At 38.4% G+C, this 17,189-nt stretch overlaps 1 protein-coding gene across 1 annotated transcript in view; it reads right to left on the bottom strand.

The window, feature by feature from the left end:
• The window catches only part of MYH15 (myosin heavy chain 15), a 45,259-nt gene that overhangs the window by 14,430 nt on the left and 13,640 nt on the right, over positions 1-17,189 (bottom strand). Inside the window, exons 11-26 of the mRNA XM_069971096.1 lie at positions 16,284-16,382; positions 15,156-15,259; positions 14,927-15,065; positions 13,132-13,250; positions 12,592-12,741; positions 11,256-11,426; positions 10,925-11,104; positions 10,711-10,843; positions 7,774-7,841; positions 6,898-6,985; positions 6,690-6,807; positions 5,259-5,382; positions 3,916-4,052; positions 3,140-3,395; positions 1,097-1,339; positions 761-937 (exon numbers count right to left, since the gene is read on the bottom strand). Of these exons, the coding sequence (XP_069827197.1) occupies positions 761-937; positions 1,097-1,339; positions 3,140-3,395; positions 3,916-4,052; positions 5,259-5,382; positions 6,690-6,807; positions 6,898-6,985; positions 7,774-7,841; positions 10,711-10,843; positions 10,925-11,104; positions 11,256-11,426; positions 12,592-12,741; positions 13,132-13,250; positions 14,927-15,065; positions 15,156-15,259; positions 16,284-16,382 (2,306 nt within the window). The remainder of the gene's footprint in view (positions 1-760; positions 938-1,096; positions 1,340-3,139; positions 3,396-3,915; positions 4,053-5,258; positions 5,383-6,689; positions 6,808-6,897; positions 6,986-7,773; positions 7,842-10,710; positions 10,844-10,924; positions 11,105-11,255; positions 11,427-12,591; positions 12,742-13,131; positions 13,251-14,926; positions 15,066-15,155; positions 15,260-16,283; positions 16,383-17,189) is intronic.

Genomic DNA, 17,189 nt, shown 5'->3' with positions numbered 1-17,189 from the left:
TTTTACACATAGCTCCTTATAATTATGCACAGCCAATAGTTCAAGCAGGCAGTCGGCACAAACCTCCCACAGAACCAAAGGATCCCAGCAACATCAGACAGAAGCCCAGTGTATCGCCCCGGAAGCAGTGGTGTCGGCGTGACCGAAACAAGAGTTCCATCAATAGCAAAAGAGCAGGAATCGCAGGTACAGAGATAGGCATGGGCAATTTCCAGTTACATCATTCACACCTCGTCTGGCTCACCCAGAGTGCCACGATTCTTTCTCTTTTATTCCTTATAATTATACTGTTATATTTTATTACCAACAGATACACTGTACTCAAGCTGTATAAAATATAATGCTTAGCTAGGCCATGTAATATACATAAAATTACAAGAAAACTGCAAAATTATCCAACTTGCCTTCACCTAGAACGACTGATGGTGAATGAACTGGGTATACAATTGTTACTTACATTTATTGCTGGGAAAATAAGAACTGCAGCAAATATCTTGTAGTTCTTTGTCTGCTTACATTGCTACATGTTGTCTGAACCTCTGTGCATTCCTCTTGCTACAATGGCAATGTGGACCTACAGCTTGGCTAGCATAGGTCCTGGGAGACAACACTCACCAGCTTATGGTGAAGTTGTCTTTATAAAGCTCTAGTAGGTCGGGAAAACAAAAAGCTCTGAAGAGCCACAAACTAGCAGTGCCACAAATATAATAATATAGCTACTGACAGCTAAAATCTGAAGAAATCTGAAGTCTGTTCTTACATCATCTACTTGCTGTTCCAGCTTAGTTTTCAGTTTGGTCAGAGTGTTGACTTTGTCTTCTTCTGCTTGAAGGTCATCTAGAGTTTGCTGATGTGCCTCCTGTAAAGCTTTTTTCTCTTTAGTTAGCTTAGTAATTGTATCATCCAGAGTTGCCATTTCCTCAGTTAAATTTTTGACCTGGAAATGGGTTGGAAAAAAAAGTATTTGCCATAGAAACCTGTTATTGCACCCACAATTCTTTAGTACTCATCATAAACTGCAGACTGGTTACTCCTCCTCCACTTTCAGAAGAATATTATTGTATTCTCTATGAGATCTTCAGAACACTACAGTTACCTTATTTTCGGTTGCATGTTTTTCCTTTTCTGCTTTAGCTAATGTTATTTCAAGATCATCAATGTCTTTTTTAAGTTCAGAACATTCATCTTCCAGTTTCCTCTTCTTAGATGTGAGCTCTGAGTTCATTTCTTCCTCGTCTTCTATGCGCTCTGTAAGATCCTTGATTTTAGATTCCATTTGTATCTTAGTTTTGATTAACATGTCACATCGTTCTTCAGCATCAGCCAGAGTGTCTTGTTCCTATGAGGAGATCTAGATTGTTTAGAGTGTTTAAGAATTCCTTAATCTTTAGGTAAGGTTAAGTTATGAGTTAAACAAAAATGTTAGGGTATCGTACTAAACTGATACATAATTTGTATAGGTCTGTAATTGAATATCTAATGACTTATGGTATGGTATAGAGCCTTGCCATCTAGTCATATAAAAAGATTTAGGGTATAAACACACACACCGTATAAGCAGTGTATTTACTGCTGCGATACGCAGCAAATACGCAGCAGATTAGATCTAAATAACTGAACACAGCATCAAATCTGCACCATCAAATCTGCTGCAGATCTGCTGCGTATTTGCTGCGTATCTGCTGCGTATACGGTGTGTGTGTTTGTACCCTAAAAGAGAAGTCCCATGAAAACAAAAAAGGCAGGCAGGGGGTGCAGGAACATAATAAACAAAGTATACTTACCTGTCCCTGTACCTGCCGTTGTGCCGTTCCTGTGTCTGTCATTTACATCTGTAAACTGGGCATGTCACGTACCCGGTTCCCCCAGCTGCAATGCCACTGACTGGCTGGACTGGGGTGGTTTCCTGCCACAGTCATTAATTGGCTGAGTGGGCAATTGATCCGGATACCATGACATTTCAGCTGGAGGAGCTGCAGGAGGCTGGTGGCTGCCAGTGAGATCCAGGAACGGCGCTACTGGGCAAGGTAAGGATAGGTAAGTATACTATGTTTATTACGTTCACGGACCCCCTGCCTTTCTGTCAATTTTCTGTTTAATTGGAGTTCTCCTTTAAAGGAAATTATTGAACAGCAAAATGTGATGTAGGATTACCCTTGCCGAGAGTGTCAGATCAATAAACTATTTTTCGTATGGCCAGGGATGTTTTTCTGATAGTTACCATTCTGTATATGGTGTGCATTAAAATCTGAAACAAAACTGATTTGGGAATTGCTTCTTTCCAACAGCAGTATGACTACCAAGTGAGAGAGTTAGCCCATCAGCTTCTGATATATTAGTATAAATAAATATTTGGTATGTAGTGAGGGAGCATATTATCTAATTCTCCATTAGTATTTTAAAATTTTTAAGCATTATCTTAAAAAAAAAATCAATATCAGTGACAATATTTTCAACTTTTAGCCCAAAGATAAAGTCAACGTCTCATTACTTTTATGTGTGACTTTTTGTAGAATAGCCAGAGGTATATTCTTTATTAGTCTTCATCACATATACAAAAAATATATAAAAACTCATCAGTGTGTGAACATAGCCTACATCTGTAGACCTTAATTTTATAAAACAATCTTTATCCAATGTCTTATATGTGTAATCTTCTTTTTTCTGACTTTAAGTCCATACTAAAAAGCCGCAGGGAGAGTGAGCATGGTAAACAGGTCTCAGCGACGCACGTTTAATGCTGAATTAGCACTTCCCATAGCTGATGATTGACTAGAGGAAGCTAGAGGAAGTGCTAATTGAGCACAAAACGTGCGTCACTAAGACCTGTTTGCCACGTTCCCTCTTCCTGCGGCTTTTTAGTATGGACTTGAAGTCAGAATAAAGAAGATTACACATATAAGGGTGAGTGCCTGTTTCTTTATTTTATTGGACATTGTTGAACTCTTGATACGACGGAGCACCAGTACAGTTTGTTAGTGTCTTATGCGAAATAAGAGTGAACATCAAGCTCAGGAAGAGTAGTGCCAAGTCTAATATGCTTCTTGGACTAATTCTTTATCCAAACTACCTTTTCACCTCTCTACTTCGGTAGAAACATCTAGATAAATATTGTATGGCTGTCTTTGTTTGTTCTCACCGCTTGTAACTGAAGAGTTAGGTCATTCTTCTCCTGCACTAACATGACCTGTTTTTCCTCAAGCTCTTTCCTCCTGGCTTCTGATTTCTCAAGTGCCTCCTTTAGCTTGAGGAATTCATCCTTCATGTTTGCCATTTCCTTCTCGGTTTCAGCAGACTTCAGCAGAGGCTTGATCTTGAAGTAGAGCTTCATCCAAGGCCAGTTTTTAACAGCCATAAAAGCACGAATATTCCACTGGATAACAAGCAGTGCATCTCTAACAAAGTATTAAAATCATAACTTTATTTGCTAGCGATAGATGGAAGAAAAAAAAGGCTACTATATAAAATATATGTAAAATATGACAGTATATTATAATATTACTCAAAGACTTTCACGTATGACATACCTTTATTTGCAAAAAGTTTAAATAATTCTAGATAATTTACTTAATTCATAATTTGTTACCACTTTTTTCCTATTTGCAGTTATTAAAGACAGCGCTTGGAATGGATTAAAAGGGATGAGAAGTCTCAGTCTTTTATATATATATATATATATATATATATATATATATATATATATATTCTCCATCTATGCTCTATTCCTGGCATTATATTCAAAATTTCAATTTTAAACCTGAATGTGTGGACACACACGAATTGACATGTTGGATTTCATGATTGTGAAGTAAGGAATATCAAAGCATTGTCTGCACTTCAAGTTACAGCAATCGGGTAAAATCCATCATTTTATTCTCTGATAGTCATTTATTATAATATTTAAAAATATTTTACCTTCTTTCAAGTATCTTTTGGAATTCAATTCTCATCAGCTTTCCTCTGGCTCTTGCCTGGATTAGTGTGAGAATCTTAGCTAATCTTTCATCTCGCATCTCTTCAAGATGTCCTAGTAAACCAGCCTTGAAGAATACCTAGTGCACACAAAAGCATGTTATGGTTTTTTTTTACCTGATTGTGCTCTGTAAATAGTTCCTAATGTAACCGGCTGAAATACGTTATAAGACAATTTTCAGGACTTGGTCTCCACTAAGTTCTTTTCTTAAAGTTGTATTACACAGCATAATTTTCTGGGGGAAGTGAGTGTAGACCTGTCAGCTCAGCACTCAATTACCCCTTGTTCCCCATTCACAGCCTGTGCTATTACACAGACAGACAGTAAGCGGGGAGCAGCGGGAGGGGCTGTCTGAATGATCCTTAGATTGTTTGGGCTGCCCAGTGAAGTCAGCGGCGCTCCTATTGCACAGACCAAAGCGAAGCAGGTGACCGACACTGACATAATCGTGATTGAAGGACCACAATTATCTGACATCATGCATGTCAGCTCATCGCTGCCTTTTAACATGCGGAATTACACTAAACGATTATCGGTCCGTAATTGGCCAAATAAGGCTGATAATAATTTAGTGTAATAGGGCTTTTTGTTTATTTGAATGGGTTGACCTGCACAGCTCTGATGCCTTTTAGAACAGCTAAATTGGTGGGTTTGCCAAGATCAGATATTGGCAGATTATTCTAATGATAGGCAATCAATATTTAAGCCTTGAAACCCCTTTTAAGGACCAAGCTATTTTTTGTCATTGTCTATATATTTTTATTTGGTCATTGTTTTTGAATTTTTCATTTCATGGTTTACTATGTGGGAAAAATAACAAATAGTTGTTTGTGGATATGCATGGTAGTACAAGGAAACACAAGCTTTTTGATAGGGATTGCATAGTGAGGCATTATAATGCTGCCAGAGGGATGGGGCTATTGACAACAGCATTTGAGAGCTTAAATAGCTGGGATTAGTGATTTTCCAAGGCTTCTCGGTCACCATGTCAAACGTGTATGGCATGGCGCCTTAACACAAGGAATTCCTTGACATATATGTACATCATAAAGGGTTTAGGAGCTTAATTTTAATATTGAGGAATATACACAAAAATACATCCATCCGGGAACACTGTAAAATATTAATCTAACTTTTTGTTACCTGATGGAACTGCACCTCACACAGTAACTTATATAAAATCAGATACATTATTTGTTGCGAAATAAAGATTAATTTGCGAATCTCCAACAAAAAAATATTGCATAAATTGTTAGCTTTAACATTTATAAATAAAAATTATAACCTTGGTATGCCCAAATCGATACTGAGTGTGATCAATGTCCAAAGTTCCCAAAAGTTTTTCAGATGCTTTCCTGCTGTCGACAAATTTGTCTTCCGGGATGGCGTTAGGATTCAGAATACGGTACCTTTCAAAACAAATCAGTAAATTAGATTAGTCATGGTCAAATAAGGTATACCTCTAGCTTTTACACAGCATGGGGCGACGAGTAAGATGGCTTGGATGGACTGCTAAAAGCTGCCCCTCTCATGTCAGACAAAAGTAACTGTCTTAGGTGAAGTTCTATTGGACTAAATGGTAGACTAAAATATTAAATTAAGGAAAGAATACAAAGTCTCCTACCAAGTTTAGTGGCCTTGATCTTATGGTAACCAAGTTAGTTATTTTTCTATTGATTTATTTCTTTTTGCGTAGTTCATCTTAAACAGGTGGTGGGTGCTACTTCTATACACAGCAAACATAGGGGAGAACTTATCAACTGTGTCTATCTTTGCGCCATTGTTCTTCAAGACTAACCTTGTTTTATACATACAGTATCTATTAAACTATGGTGCAAACCACATAAATCTCTCCTATTTTATCACTAGAATGCAGAGGTGAAGCTAGGGTCTCCTGCACCCGGGGCAAATTTCTAATACCTGGTTATATATAAAATTACACATATTGGGGGGGGATTTATGAAGACTAGCAGACAAGTACGCCGCTCTTTTATTAGGCCCCGCCCCTTTCCCCAGACAGGATTCACTAAGAGGCGCACGCCTCTTAGGGAATCCGGCCAGCCGGGCACAGCCTGAACTGTCGCCCGGCGTATTAAATCTACACCTGCCTTCAGCAGGTGTAGATTCGAATCATGATTTACGCCTGCGAGGAGGTGTAAATAATGATATGAGGCACGGGAGGAGGCAGCGCTTGCTCCCCGCCTTGTCATGGCCCTCCAAGCTCCCCCAGCCCACCCATTGGGCGAGTGGAGCATACGGCAGGCGTACACCAGGGAGAAGGGGCAAATCTGCACCTTCTCCATGGCGTACGCCACGGGCATATCTTTCATAAATGTCCCCCATTGTAAATTGGTTGGGTGTGATCAGAGAAAAAGTTATCTGTGACACAAAATGTCTTAGATGAATCTCTTTAACAGCCTCAATGTATTGTATCTTATTGATAAAATGTCTAATAAAATATTGTTGTTTTTTTTTTAAAAACTGGGGGTGTAGCAAGAAAATAAACACAGTTAAGCACCTGAGACTGAAGGTGATGCAAAAACAAACATTTTGGAGTGATCACATGTCTTTTTTAAACTTAGACACTACACCAGAAGGGAGAAGTGCATGGTTGATCAAAAAGTCTCTAGGACATGCCCACTGAAGTATCTATACTTCTACCATGGCTATTGGACATTCATTTAACATAAGGCATTCTGTATGACTGATAACATACCTCTGTTTGAAGTCGGCATACAAAACCCTGTTTGGAAAGCCTTTGCGACAAATACGTATTCCCTCTAATACACCATTACAACGAAGCTGGTGAAGAACCAAGAATGGGTCCATAGCACCTAACATAAAACACAGTTGTGGTCATGCTTCCAAAGCATTATTTACAATTTTGACATAAGCTTTATGGGGGAAGTGATGGGGAAAATTACCTGGAGTCTTGGTTTCATTAGGAATGATGCAGCGTACAAAATGTGGTGCTGTTGATCTAAGATTGGTCATTAATTTATTCAAATTTTCCTAAAATAAAAATAATTTATTTTAACAAAAAAATTAGTGAGGGATTAGTGAGGGATGATTATTGCTTTTGAATAAAACATATATAAAAGGTAACAATTTACAATTTATTCAGATAGTAAAAGCCCTTTCACACATACCGTATCGCTGCGTATTTAACGCTGTGTTTTTATCGCTGCGTTTTTTACATGCGCGTTTTGATTTTCACATGATTTTCAAAACTGCCATGTAAAAATCGCACCAAAAACGCAGCGATAGAAACGTAGCGATACGGTACGTGTGAAGCTACCCTTTAAGGGGTTGTGTCATTAAGAAATCTAAACTGATGCATTATGTGAAATTTAACATATTTCAAGTGTACAAGCATTTCTAAAACTGTTCTGTTCGAGAGATATAGATTTAGTAATCTCACATGTGCCTGTATTGTTTTGATAACCTGTTGCCCTTGGTTACGAGCCACCAAGGTGGGTCAGGCATGCTCAGTTTAACTGCAGTGTTCAGGAAGTACTAGCAGATGGTCTCCACTTAGCTTGCAATCAAGGGGGATTGTGGGAAAGACAACAGGGCCACACTTCAGAGAGGAAATCAGGAAGTAATTAAATCCATGGGTGAGAAAACAGTACAGGGGGGGTTACTTTACTAAAAACAGAACATTTGTATTGCTTTACATGGATATCAATCTGTCCAGTTAGGAAGCAGAAGCGATCATGGATCAATTTAATCTGCTTTGGAGCAAATGAAATTAGGAGGGGGATAAACAAAGTTATAAGAGGGGAAAAAAAAAGAATTACTTTGTGCATAGAGGACACAGTTTGGAATGACGCTCCCTTCTTGCGCTTCTTCTCTCCACCTTGGTCAGCTGTAAGTTAAAACAATACTGGATAAAGCAATGAATCATTTAAAGTACTAACATAACTCCCATCTGAATTAGGTAGCAAATAAATGGATTTCAGGAATTTCCAGTTGTAATAATTGTAACATATAACAAGCATTCATGTCTCTTTAAGAGAAAAGCACATGGGACAGGAAGCAGGAAGAGATAGTATTGCTTGCTGAGAGATGGATGGAGATCTGTGTGTGGAGATATAAGTACAGGACATTGCTGTAGGATTCCATACCTGACTCCTTATAGTTCATGAAGTTACAGGAAAAAGTTACTATAGTCAGCACTAGACATGAGCAACCTCACAGCAAGTTTGGGTTTGCACAAACCCGATCACTCGGCATTTGATTTCTTCAGCCTGGAGCAGCTCTTGGGCTACTTGGAAAACATTAATATAGGCTATGGCTGTAAGTTTGTTCATCTCTAGTTAGCACCATTCCCATTCAGCATTGATATAGTTCTTGAAGTGTTTTTCTGGCCCTTTGACCAAATTCACAGGTGCTTCTACAGCATCACACATGGGTCTTATCATGGCTCGCGGGTGGATATTAATCTGTATGCAGTTTTTTAATTGTGTGCATCCACCTTAGAGAATAATTAAAATATAGTTATTGTTATTTTGTTACTTTTAACTGCAATCGCAGCACATTATTCTCTCTGCTTGTTCTTCGTTTATTTTGAGATCTGCTTAGAGTAACCCTACATACATCCAGTAAGTGTCCCCTGAAATTCTTTACTCTGAGGTTAAAGCGACTCTGTACTCACAATCTGACCCTCCCAAACCACTTGTACCTTTGGATAGCTGCTTTGGGGGGGGTCAGATTGTGGGTACAGAGTCATTTTAAAGAGGTACTCTGCAGAGGTTTTTTTTCCAATACATTGCTTTAAAGTTACCTTGTACCCAAACCACTTGTAACGTCAGATGGCTGCTTTTCATCCAAGATCTGTCCTTCGGTAGGTGACGCAGTTATTGTACTAAAAAAAAACTTTTAAACTTGCAGCCCTGTGTCAAATAGAGTGTCTGTGCCCTAGGCCTGCTACGCCTCTCCGTCCCTCCTTTACGTCCTCTTCATCATTGGGAACGCCCCAGGCAGTATTTCTCCTAATCACAACTTGTCTGAGCACTGAACATGTGCCTTACCAATCCAGCACATATGCAGTGTTCAGACAAGTGATAAATAGGAGAAATCCTGCCCTGGGGCATTCCTAATAATGAAAAGGGTGGGGAGGAGGGATGGAGAGGCGGTGCAGGCCTAGGGCACAGACACTCTAGGCCACACCAATTTGACACAGCACTGCAAGTTTAAATGTTGCTTTTTAGAACAATAACTGCATCACCTGCCGAACGGACCACAGGACAGATCTTCGATTAAAAGTACAAGCGGTTTGGAGGGGGCAGATTGTGGGTACAGAGTCGCTTTAATAAAGTTATATTACCTTGTAATACAACTTCATGAAAATAAATGAATACTTATTTGTTTATACATTAACCCTTAGGGGACACAGCCAGTTTTCATTTTTGCGTTTTCGTTTTTCCCTCCTCGTGTATATAAGGCCATAGCGCCTGCATTTTTCCACCTAGAGACCCAAATGAGCCCTTATTTTTTGCGCAACTAATTGTACTTTGCTATGGCAGATGTAATTTTTGCCTAAAATGTGTCGGGAAACCAGAAAAAAATTATCCTTTGGTCTATGGGGCTGTGTAAGGTGTCATTTTTTGCGCCATGATGTGATCTTTCTATCAGTACCTTGATTGCGCATATATGACTTTTTGATCGCTTTTTATTACAATTATTCTGGATTTGATGCGACCAAAAATGCGCAATTTTGCACTTTGGGATTTTTTTGCGCTGACGCCGTTTACCGTGTGAGATCAGGAATATGATTAATTAATAGTTCGGGCGATTACGCATGCGGCGATAGCAAACATGTTTGTTTATTAATGAATTTATTTATTTTTATTTATAAAATGGGGAAAGGGGGGTGATTCAGACTTTTATTAGGGGAGGGGATTTTGTGTTATTAAAAATACATTTTTCTTTTACTTTACACATATACTAGAAGCCCCCCTGGGGGACTTCTAGTATATGCACTCTGATCTCTCATAGAGATCCATGCAGTATAGTAGCTGCTGCAGCCAAAAGCAATAGAATGCCGAGCCGGGATCAGCGCCATTACGGCGCAGACCCCGGCCCGGGATGGATGCGGGGATTGCCCCCCCGCAATCGCGCCGCAGGGGGGCGATCCCCCCACTAGACCACCAGGGATGGATATGAGCAAGTATTTAGAAGCAGCTGTCAACTTTGACAGCTGCTTCTAAGTACTTAATTAGCGGGCACAGCGATCGGACCGTGCCCGCTAATAGCCGCGATCCCGGGCTACATGCGGCACCCGGGATCGCGGCAGTTCAGAGGGGGGTCGCCGCGCGACCCCCCTCTGAACTCCCATAGCGGCACGAGGACGTTCAGTAACGTCCTGGTGCAGCTATGGGTTAATTGATCTTAAGTGACAGAAGAAGGGTCAACACAGTCCCCTCTGCTGCTAGCAACATTCATGCTGGGAACTGCAGGGTTGTCTAAACCCTGCAGTACATGGTTCCCCACTCTAATCCAGTGATGTTCCCGACCTGAACATTGGTGGCAGCAGAGGTGCCTGTGCTGCCATGCAACATAATTTGATGTATAAATTAAATATTATACATTTATTTACAGTATTATAACTTTATTAAAGCAATGTAATATTTATGTAATTAAATACATGAATAAATAAATAGTTTCTCTCCGGAGTACCCTTTTATATTATTATGACTTTATAATACATAAATAATAGGCATAATGGTACTAACCACTATCTGAGCTGATATAGCTTTCAAACAGACAGGCCAGAAGTTTGTTGGATGACTTTTGGAAGAGTTGCACAACTGTTTCATTAAGTGGATCCTTATTTTTTTCCAGCCAACCAACAATATTATATGGAACCTACGGATGAAAAGCAAATAAAAACATAAGAGATAGTGCTATAAGAGCATTACACAAATGGGTATTTATAGAATAACTTACCACTCCAGCATAATGGCCAAGCTCAAAATGAGCCTCATATTTTCTCTTCTTGTCAGGCCTTGGCTTTTGAAAATTAGGTGATTTTCCAAGATGGTTATCATAAAGTTTGGCTTTAAATGTCATGTCTGTAGCCTTAGGAAACATGCATTCCTCTTCAAGTATTGACATAATGCCCAGAGGCTATCACACAAAATATAAAAAGAAATATATAAAGGATATCCAATGCAGATAAATAGATATGCAATAGATTATATAATACAAAATATACTAAGTAATACTAAAATATTAATATAAAATTTGGTGTAATTTTGGTATAAAATATCATCATTACCTTTTCAATCAGATCAATACAGGCCTGTAAGTCAAGCCCAAAGTCAATGAACTCCCAGTCGATGCCTTCTTTCTTATATTCCTCTTGTTCCAACACGAACATGTGATGGTTGAAAAACTGTTGCAGCTTTTCATTTGTGAAATTGATGCAAAGTTGTTCAAAGCTGTTAAACTGCACAAATATAAGTTATTAGATTTTTACTTGCGTGCCTATATATGTGTATATATACATTTTTTTACCTTTTATTTTACATTATCATAAAAGCAAAGGAAAAATTTCCAAGCATGTATCATTTCAATACATAAATTATAATATGAACAACCTTTATCTAATCCCCGCCCCCCCCCCAAACACAATACTGCTATCACAATACATTCACTAATTTGAACTATAAAGGGGTAGTGAAATTCAAACTGTAGCTTTTTTGCCTGTTTAGAGCGTTTTTCCTTTATGTAATGTAGGTTCAAAGAATCTACACCTGAAAGGATGCAGCATGTGGCCAGCAAATAGTATATGAAATAATACCATGCTAATGCAAACACAACATAAAATTTGGCATACTGTACATTTCAAAGCTGTCTTCCAAAATACAATCAACGCTTTTAAATAGAAAACTAATTTCCATCCAGATTCCATCCAGAAGACCAGGCAAAATAATGACATATGTAGCATTTTTTCCCCCAGTCAAATGATGGATACCATGCCAAAAACCCAACAGACCTTATTAAAATGGTTATCCAGTGCTACAAAAACATGTCCACTTTCCTTTATAGACAACATGACTCTTGTCTCCAGTTCAGGTGCGGTTTGCAATTAAGCTCCATTCACTTCAATGGAACTGAGCAGCAAAACCCCGCCCAAGCTGTAGACAAGAGTGGGGATGTCTCTGGAAGAAAGTGGCCATGTTTTTGTAGCACTGGATAACCCCTTAAAAGTCAGTAGGGTCCGTCGGGTTCCATTGGTGTCCAGTATGCAGAGGATCCTCCAGTTTTTTGGTTTTTTTTAATGAAAAAAAAAAGAAAAAAAGAAGAATGCAGATGTGAACCTAGCCTTCTTTGTCACATTTGCTCTTATTCTCTGTGGATCCCCTACTGGTATTAGTCTAGACTTATCAGGAGAGGAAATAAAGCAATACATAGCACTTGTTCAATACATGGACAAGCAGAATCCTCTGGGAGGAGAGATTTAATAGAGGTCAGTTATGAGTGAAGGACTCCCTTCTATTACACTTAACTTCTACAAACTTAATTAGGCAATTATTAATTATGAGTGAATAATATTTTTCTTTTTGGGGTACTCAGTGACGTTTTGTAGATTCTTGGAATATATGACTTACATCAAAAATTTCAAAACCAGCAATGTCAAGCACACCGATGAAGAACTGCCTGGGTAACTTTGTATCCAGTGTTTTGTTTATCCGGATCACAAGCCACTTAAACATTCGGTCATAGATGCCTTTAGCCAAAGCACCGACTGAATAAACAACCTAGGAGAGAAAGAGTTTAGAGAGCAAAATATAAGGATTATAATGTCAAGGACAAGTTTAACCAAGCAAGTACAGCACGGGATAGCTTGTTAAGCAACTGGTGTATTTCTACTACTGAATTTGTTCTCCGGGAGAATAAGGAGTGCCCTGTGCTCCCTATAGGGCACAGAGCACTGAGGATGAGGGCAACTTTCTTCATCTTCTGCACCATTTCTGAGATAATTCTTATGCACATAGGTCCTTTTGGTGCCTCCTATGCACCGCACCGCCCCAGCGCCCTATAAGGAGCGATCAGCAGGTTAGTTACTTCTAACCTGCTGATAGTTTCCCTTTAAGCTAATGTACGGGCTATAGATCTTGCATATGTAACCTTTGATTGGCTGCTCTTACCTGTTCTACAGTTTGTCCTTTGGTCACATACTCATTGCCCACTTTCACTCTGGGATGCATCAGCCCCTTTACCAACTCCGAGGAACTAATGCCCATCAAATAAGCAGCTTTATCTGTATCTAATATAAATGAAAGCATACAGTACATTGTTAGTTGAAGATGTTTGTTCCATTATCATATAGAACACAAATGTTGCTATTTATTAAAAAGAAAAACAAAACCAAAAGAAGATTTCTAATTTATAATACAGTAGATTTTAACCAATCTATATGCCCACTTGCCCTCACACAGAAACATATAAACAACATTTTCTAACCAATAAGCAATGATTTAGCTGTGGAATCTGCTGTGTAGATTTTGGTACTGATTTTGATTTGGCCTTCCATTCAAAAACCTGCTAAAAAAAGTGAGGCCACTTTTTTCCATTCATATTTCTCTTTGAAAACTACGTGTTTTTGAACACTCCCCTATTGGAGTCAATTGGAAAAAAAATTATATATATATATAATATTTTTTTTTTTCGTTAAAACAGTGTCCTTTTCTATGTACTTTTTGTCTATGTGAACCTTTTTCCACCTCCTGGAAAAAACTTCCAGGGGAACGTGCACACACCTCAGACCACAAGTCATGTGACCAATATGCAATTCTACCTCCTTTTGTTTACATTTGGGCTAAGTGGCTTTGTGTAACAGAATAGACAAGGGGGATTGTGCAATGAACTGTGATCTCCAGCAGACTGCTGTGTAATAGTTTTACTTTGTTCTTGTGCAATACTGTTTTACCTATGCTGTGTGTCAATTGGTCCCATGTGCATGGCTATTGGCTTTTATAATGCTGCGTTTACACGGAACGATTATCGTTCGAATTTGCACAATAACGAACGAATTTGAACGATAATCGTACGTGTAAATGCAGCGAACGATCAAACAACGAGCGAGAAATCGTTCATTTTGATCTTACAACATGTTCTTAAATCATCGTTCGCAAAAATTTCGCAGATCGTTCCATGTAAACAGTCGTTAACCGATTTAACCTATGTGCGAGATAGGCTTAAGCGGTCACAAAACGATTTTTCTGTACGATATATCGTTCCGTCTAAACGCTGATCGTTATATAAAAAATCGTTACTTCGAAATTGTTAATCATACGATCGGGGGAATTATTGCTCCATGTAAACGCAGGATTACTGTGAATCATGTATTTTATGTAATTCATTAATAAAGATTACGTATATTGATTAAATTTGTGTCCTCCTTTGTAGGTATATTGTGTAGGCCGTGGGACAGGCCATTTTGTAGTTAGTGTAGGAGTATACTATGTGATATTGAGTAAACAATTCAAGTGTTATATGAACACAGTGAACAGAAATACTAGAATATTTTTTCCAAATAATTTATATTCACATTATTGCATATATAGCAGCTAGAACTCAATAAATGAACTAGCAATAAGCAAGGTGCAGTTAATCTTCTGACAGACACTATGCCAAACAGACTAATATCGCCCTGCATTATAGGACCAACAATCAGCTAATGAACAAATAAACGCCCCTTTGTCAGTTGAGCCAATATAACCTGTCAAAGAGTTATTATTTGTTGACTGCATGTAATAGGGGATGGTTCGTGCAGCCCTCCTATTTATTAGGACCCTCAGACTTTTTGACTTCCATAATATCTTGTGAATACAGGCCATCTTCTTAGAAAAAAAAATGGTATATGGCAAATTCAGATGGTTAATTTCAAAGAGGTTTCACTAGATGGATCAGAAAAGAATGTTCTGGTAATGATGAACTTACTTTCAGTGCCATCGGGCTCTGCTTGTTCTTCTCTTTGTTTCTGTTTGAATTTCATATTTCCAAAATGCATTATGGCACCAGTCAGCTTGTAGGCACCATACTTTTCCTCAGATATAAACCCCAATATATCAAACGCTTGCTGTGGAAATGTATGCATAAGGTTTAGTTGCCAAGGTTCTATCATTTTTAACTTTTACAAAATTCTATCATTTGAATGGTCACTACTCACATCAGTTGCAACTAATTCTTCCCCATCATCTAGGTTATCCACTGTAACAACACCTTGTGAGCTAAAGTGAAAGTCATAAGGGTTTGTGCTCACTAACAGCATATCTGTAACAAAAAACAGCAGAGTTTTAGTCAGTTAAGTGCTCCTGCCTATGCTATAACCTGTTCATATTCTGTCTATAGGCTAAAATACTTAATTCACATTCAACAACAAAAGTGCATTGACACCATAGACCCCCCCCCCCCCCCCCCTTTCCATGTTGCCTCGGTTGCATTGAAATAACCATCACTGGCCATGGGAAATCTTTAATAAGTAAAGTATGTGATATATATGATGTAATTTTTCTTAAGGCTTGTAATATCTGTGCCCCCGCTTTATTACAGATCCATTCATGTTGTTGAACACATCTGAATTAAATTGATGATAAACTGATAGAGAGAGCTGCATCATCTGTTAACATTCTATCACATTGACTTTAAGAGAAAAATTTGAATGTTTGGTAGTGTATATTTTATTTTTTTAACAGGGTGAAAATTACTGCGTGCACAAATTTTTCCTCTGTTTAGAAAATGGACCACAAACACAATGGGGCTGAACGGCTGGCAAACTGAGACCTTTTGTATTTTCATGATGCCTGAACGCACCAGACAAATGGAAATCATAAACCCACCATTATTCTGCTATGACTTTAAAGTGTACCTGTCAATATAAAAAACTTTGGACATGTCACAGAGACATGCTCAGACCTGTACTGATCGGCTAAAAAAAGAGTTGGGCTCATAGGAGTCCATTATAACTGTGACTCCTTTTTTTCAATTGAGAGTGGAGAATGGATGAGCTGCAAGGTGTCTTCTCCCAGCTCTATCTTCTGATCGGTACAGGTCTGAACACTCAGAACCGGACCGATCAAAACTTTTGACATGTTTCTATGACATGTCAAAAGTTTTTTATAATGACAGGTACCCTTTAAAGCGTGTAAAACTGAGCGGTGTCCCTACATCATATATGATGTATTAGAATAGACCTAATTGTTAACCATTACAGATAACATTTTAGATAACCTACTTCTAGTTATATGTTATAGTTATAAGGTGGTGTATTGTTACATTGTTATGAATTGCTTCTCACCTATTAGTTCAGGCATTTTTCCGCTGGTTATCTGATAGAAGACGTGGTAGCTTCTTTCTCCTGGCTGCTGAAAAATGACTCTGGATTTTTCCAGTAGATCTGAAAATATATTTTCTTAAATTGTAACAATTTATGTTGTCAACTGTATTCGGAAAAAAATGATGAAATCATAGCAGATACCATTAATGTACTCATGCATCCTTTTTGGTTTACTCTCATGTGTGTTTGGGATTTTCCTAGTTCTTCTGCATCATCACAGAAACCAAAATGACGGCAGTTTCGGATCCAATAAATGACAGATGGCAGCTGACATACGGTACTTTATGGATTATAGTGACTGTTGGGTTTCTGGCATGGTGCCTGGCATTTTACTGAATGTGTTAGCAGAATAGTGATAGCAGGCAATACACCTAAGGTGTAAACAGTTTGCTAGTTTCGGTCTTGCACATTACATTGGATTTTATTGTGAATATGAAATAAAAGTTATGTTCTAACTGTTTACACATCCTGAAAGGCTTATGTTAGAAGTCTTGATAAAGAGAGAAGTTAGACGGATTGGATGGTCTCAAGAAGTTGTTAATGGTGTTGAGTATAGAATAAGGAAATCAGAATAGATTAAAGTGTCACTGTTGTTTAATTTTTTTTTTTGCAGAAATCAATAGTACAGGTGATTTTAAGAAACTTTGTAATTGTGTTTATTAGCCGAAAAATGCATTTTTATCATGAAAAACTGTTTGAAGCTCTCCCCCCTGTCATTATTGTTCTCTTATGGAGAGGGAGGGCTGGAGGGAGATGAGGCACCAAAACAGGACAACAAAGAGTTAAGGCCCTATTTCACGGAAAGATTATCGGCTGTTACGGCCGATAATCGTCCCGTGGAATAGAAGGCAACGATCAGCCAACATT

The sequence above is a fragment of the Dendropsophus ebraccatus genome, chromosome 5 (genome assembly GCF_027789765.1).
Source record: "Dendropsophus ebraccatus isolate aDenEbr1 chromosome 5, aDenEbr1.pat, whole genome shotgun sequence".
Lineage (NCBI taxonomy): Eukaryota > Metazoa > Chordata > Amphibia > Anura > Hylidae > Dendropsophus > Dendropsophus ebraccatus.
This window is presented reverse-complemented; position numbering and strand designations above follow the sequence as displayed.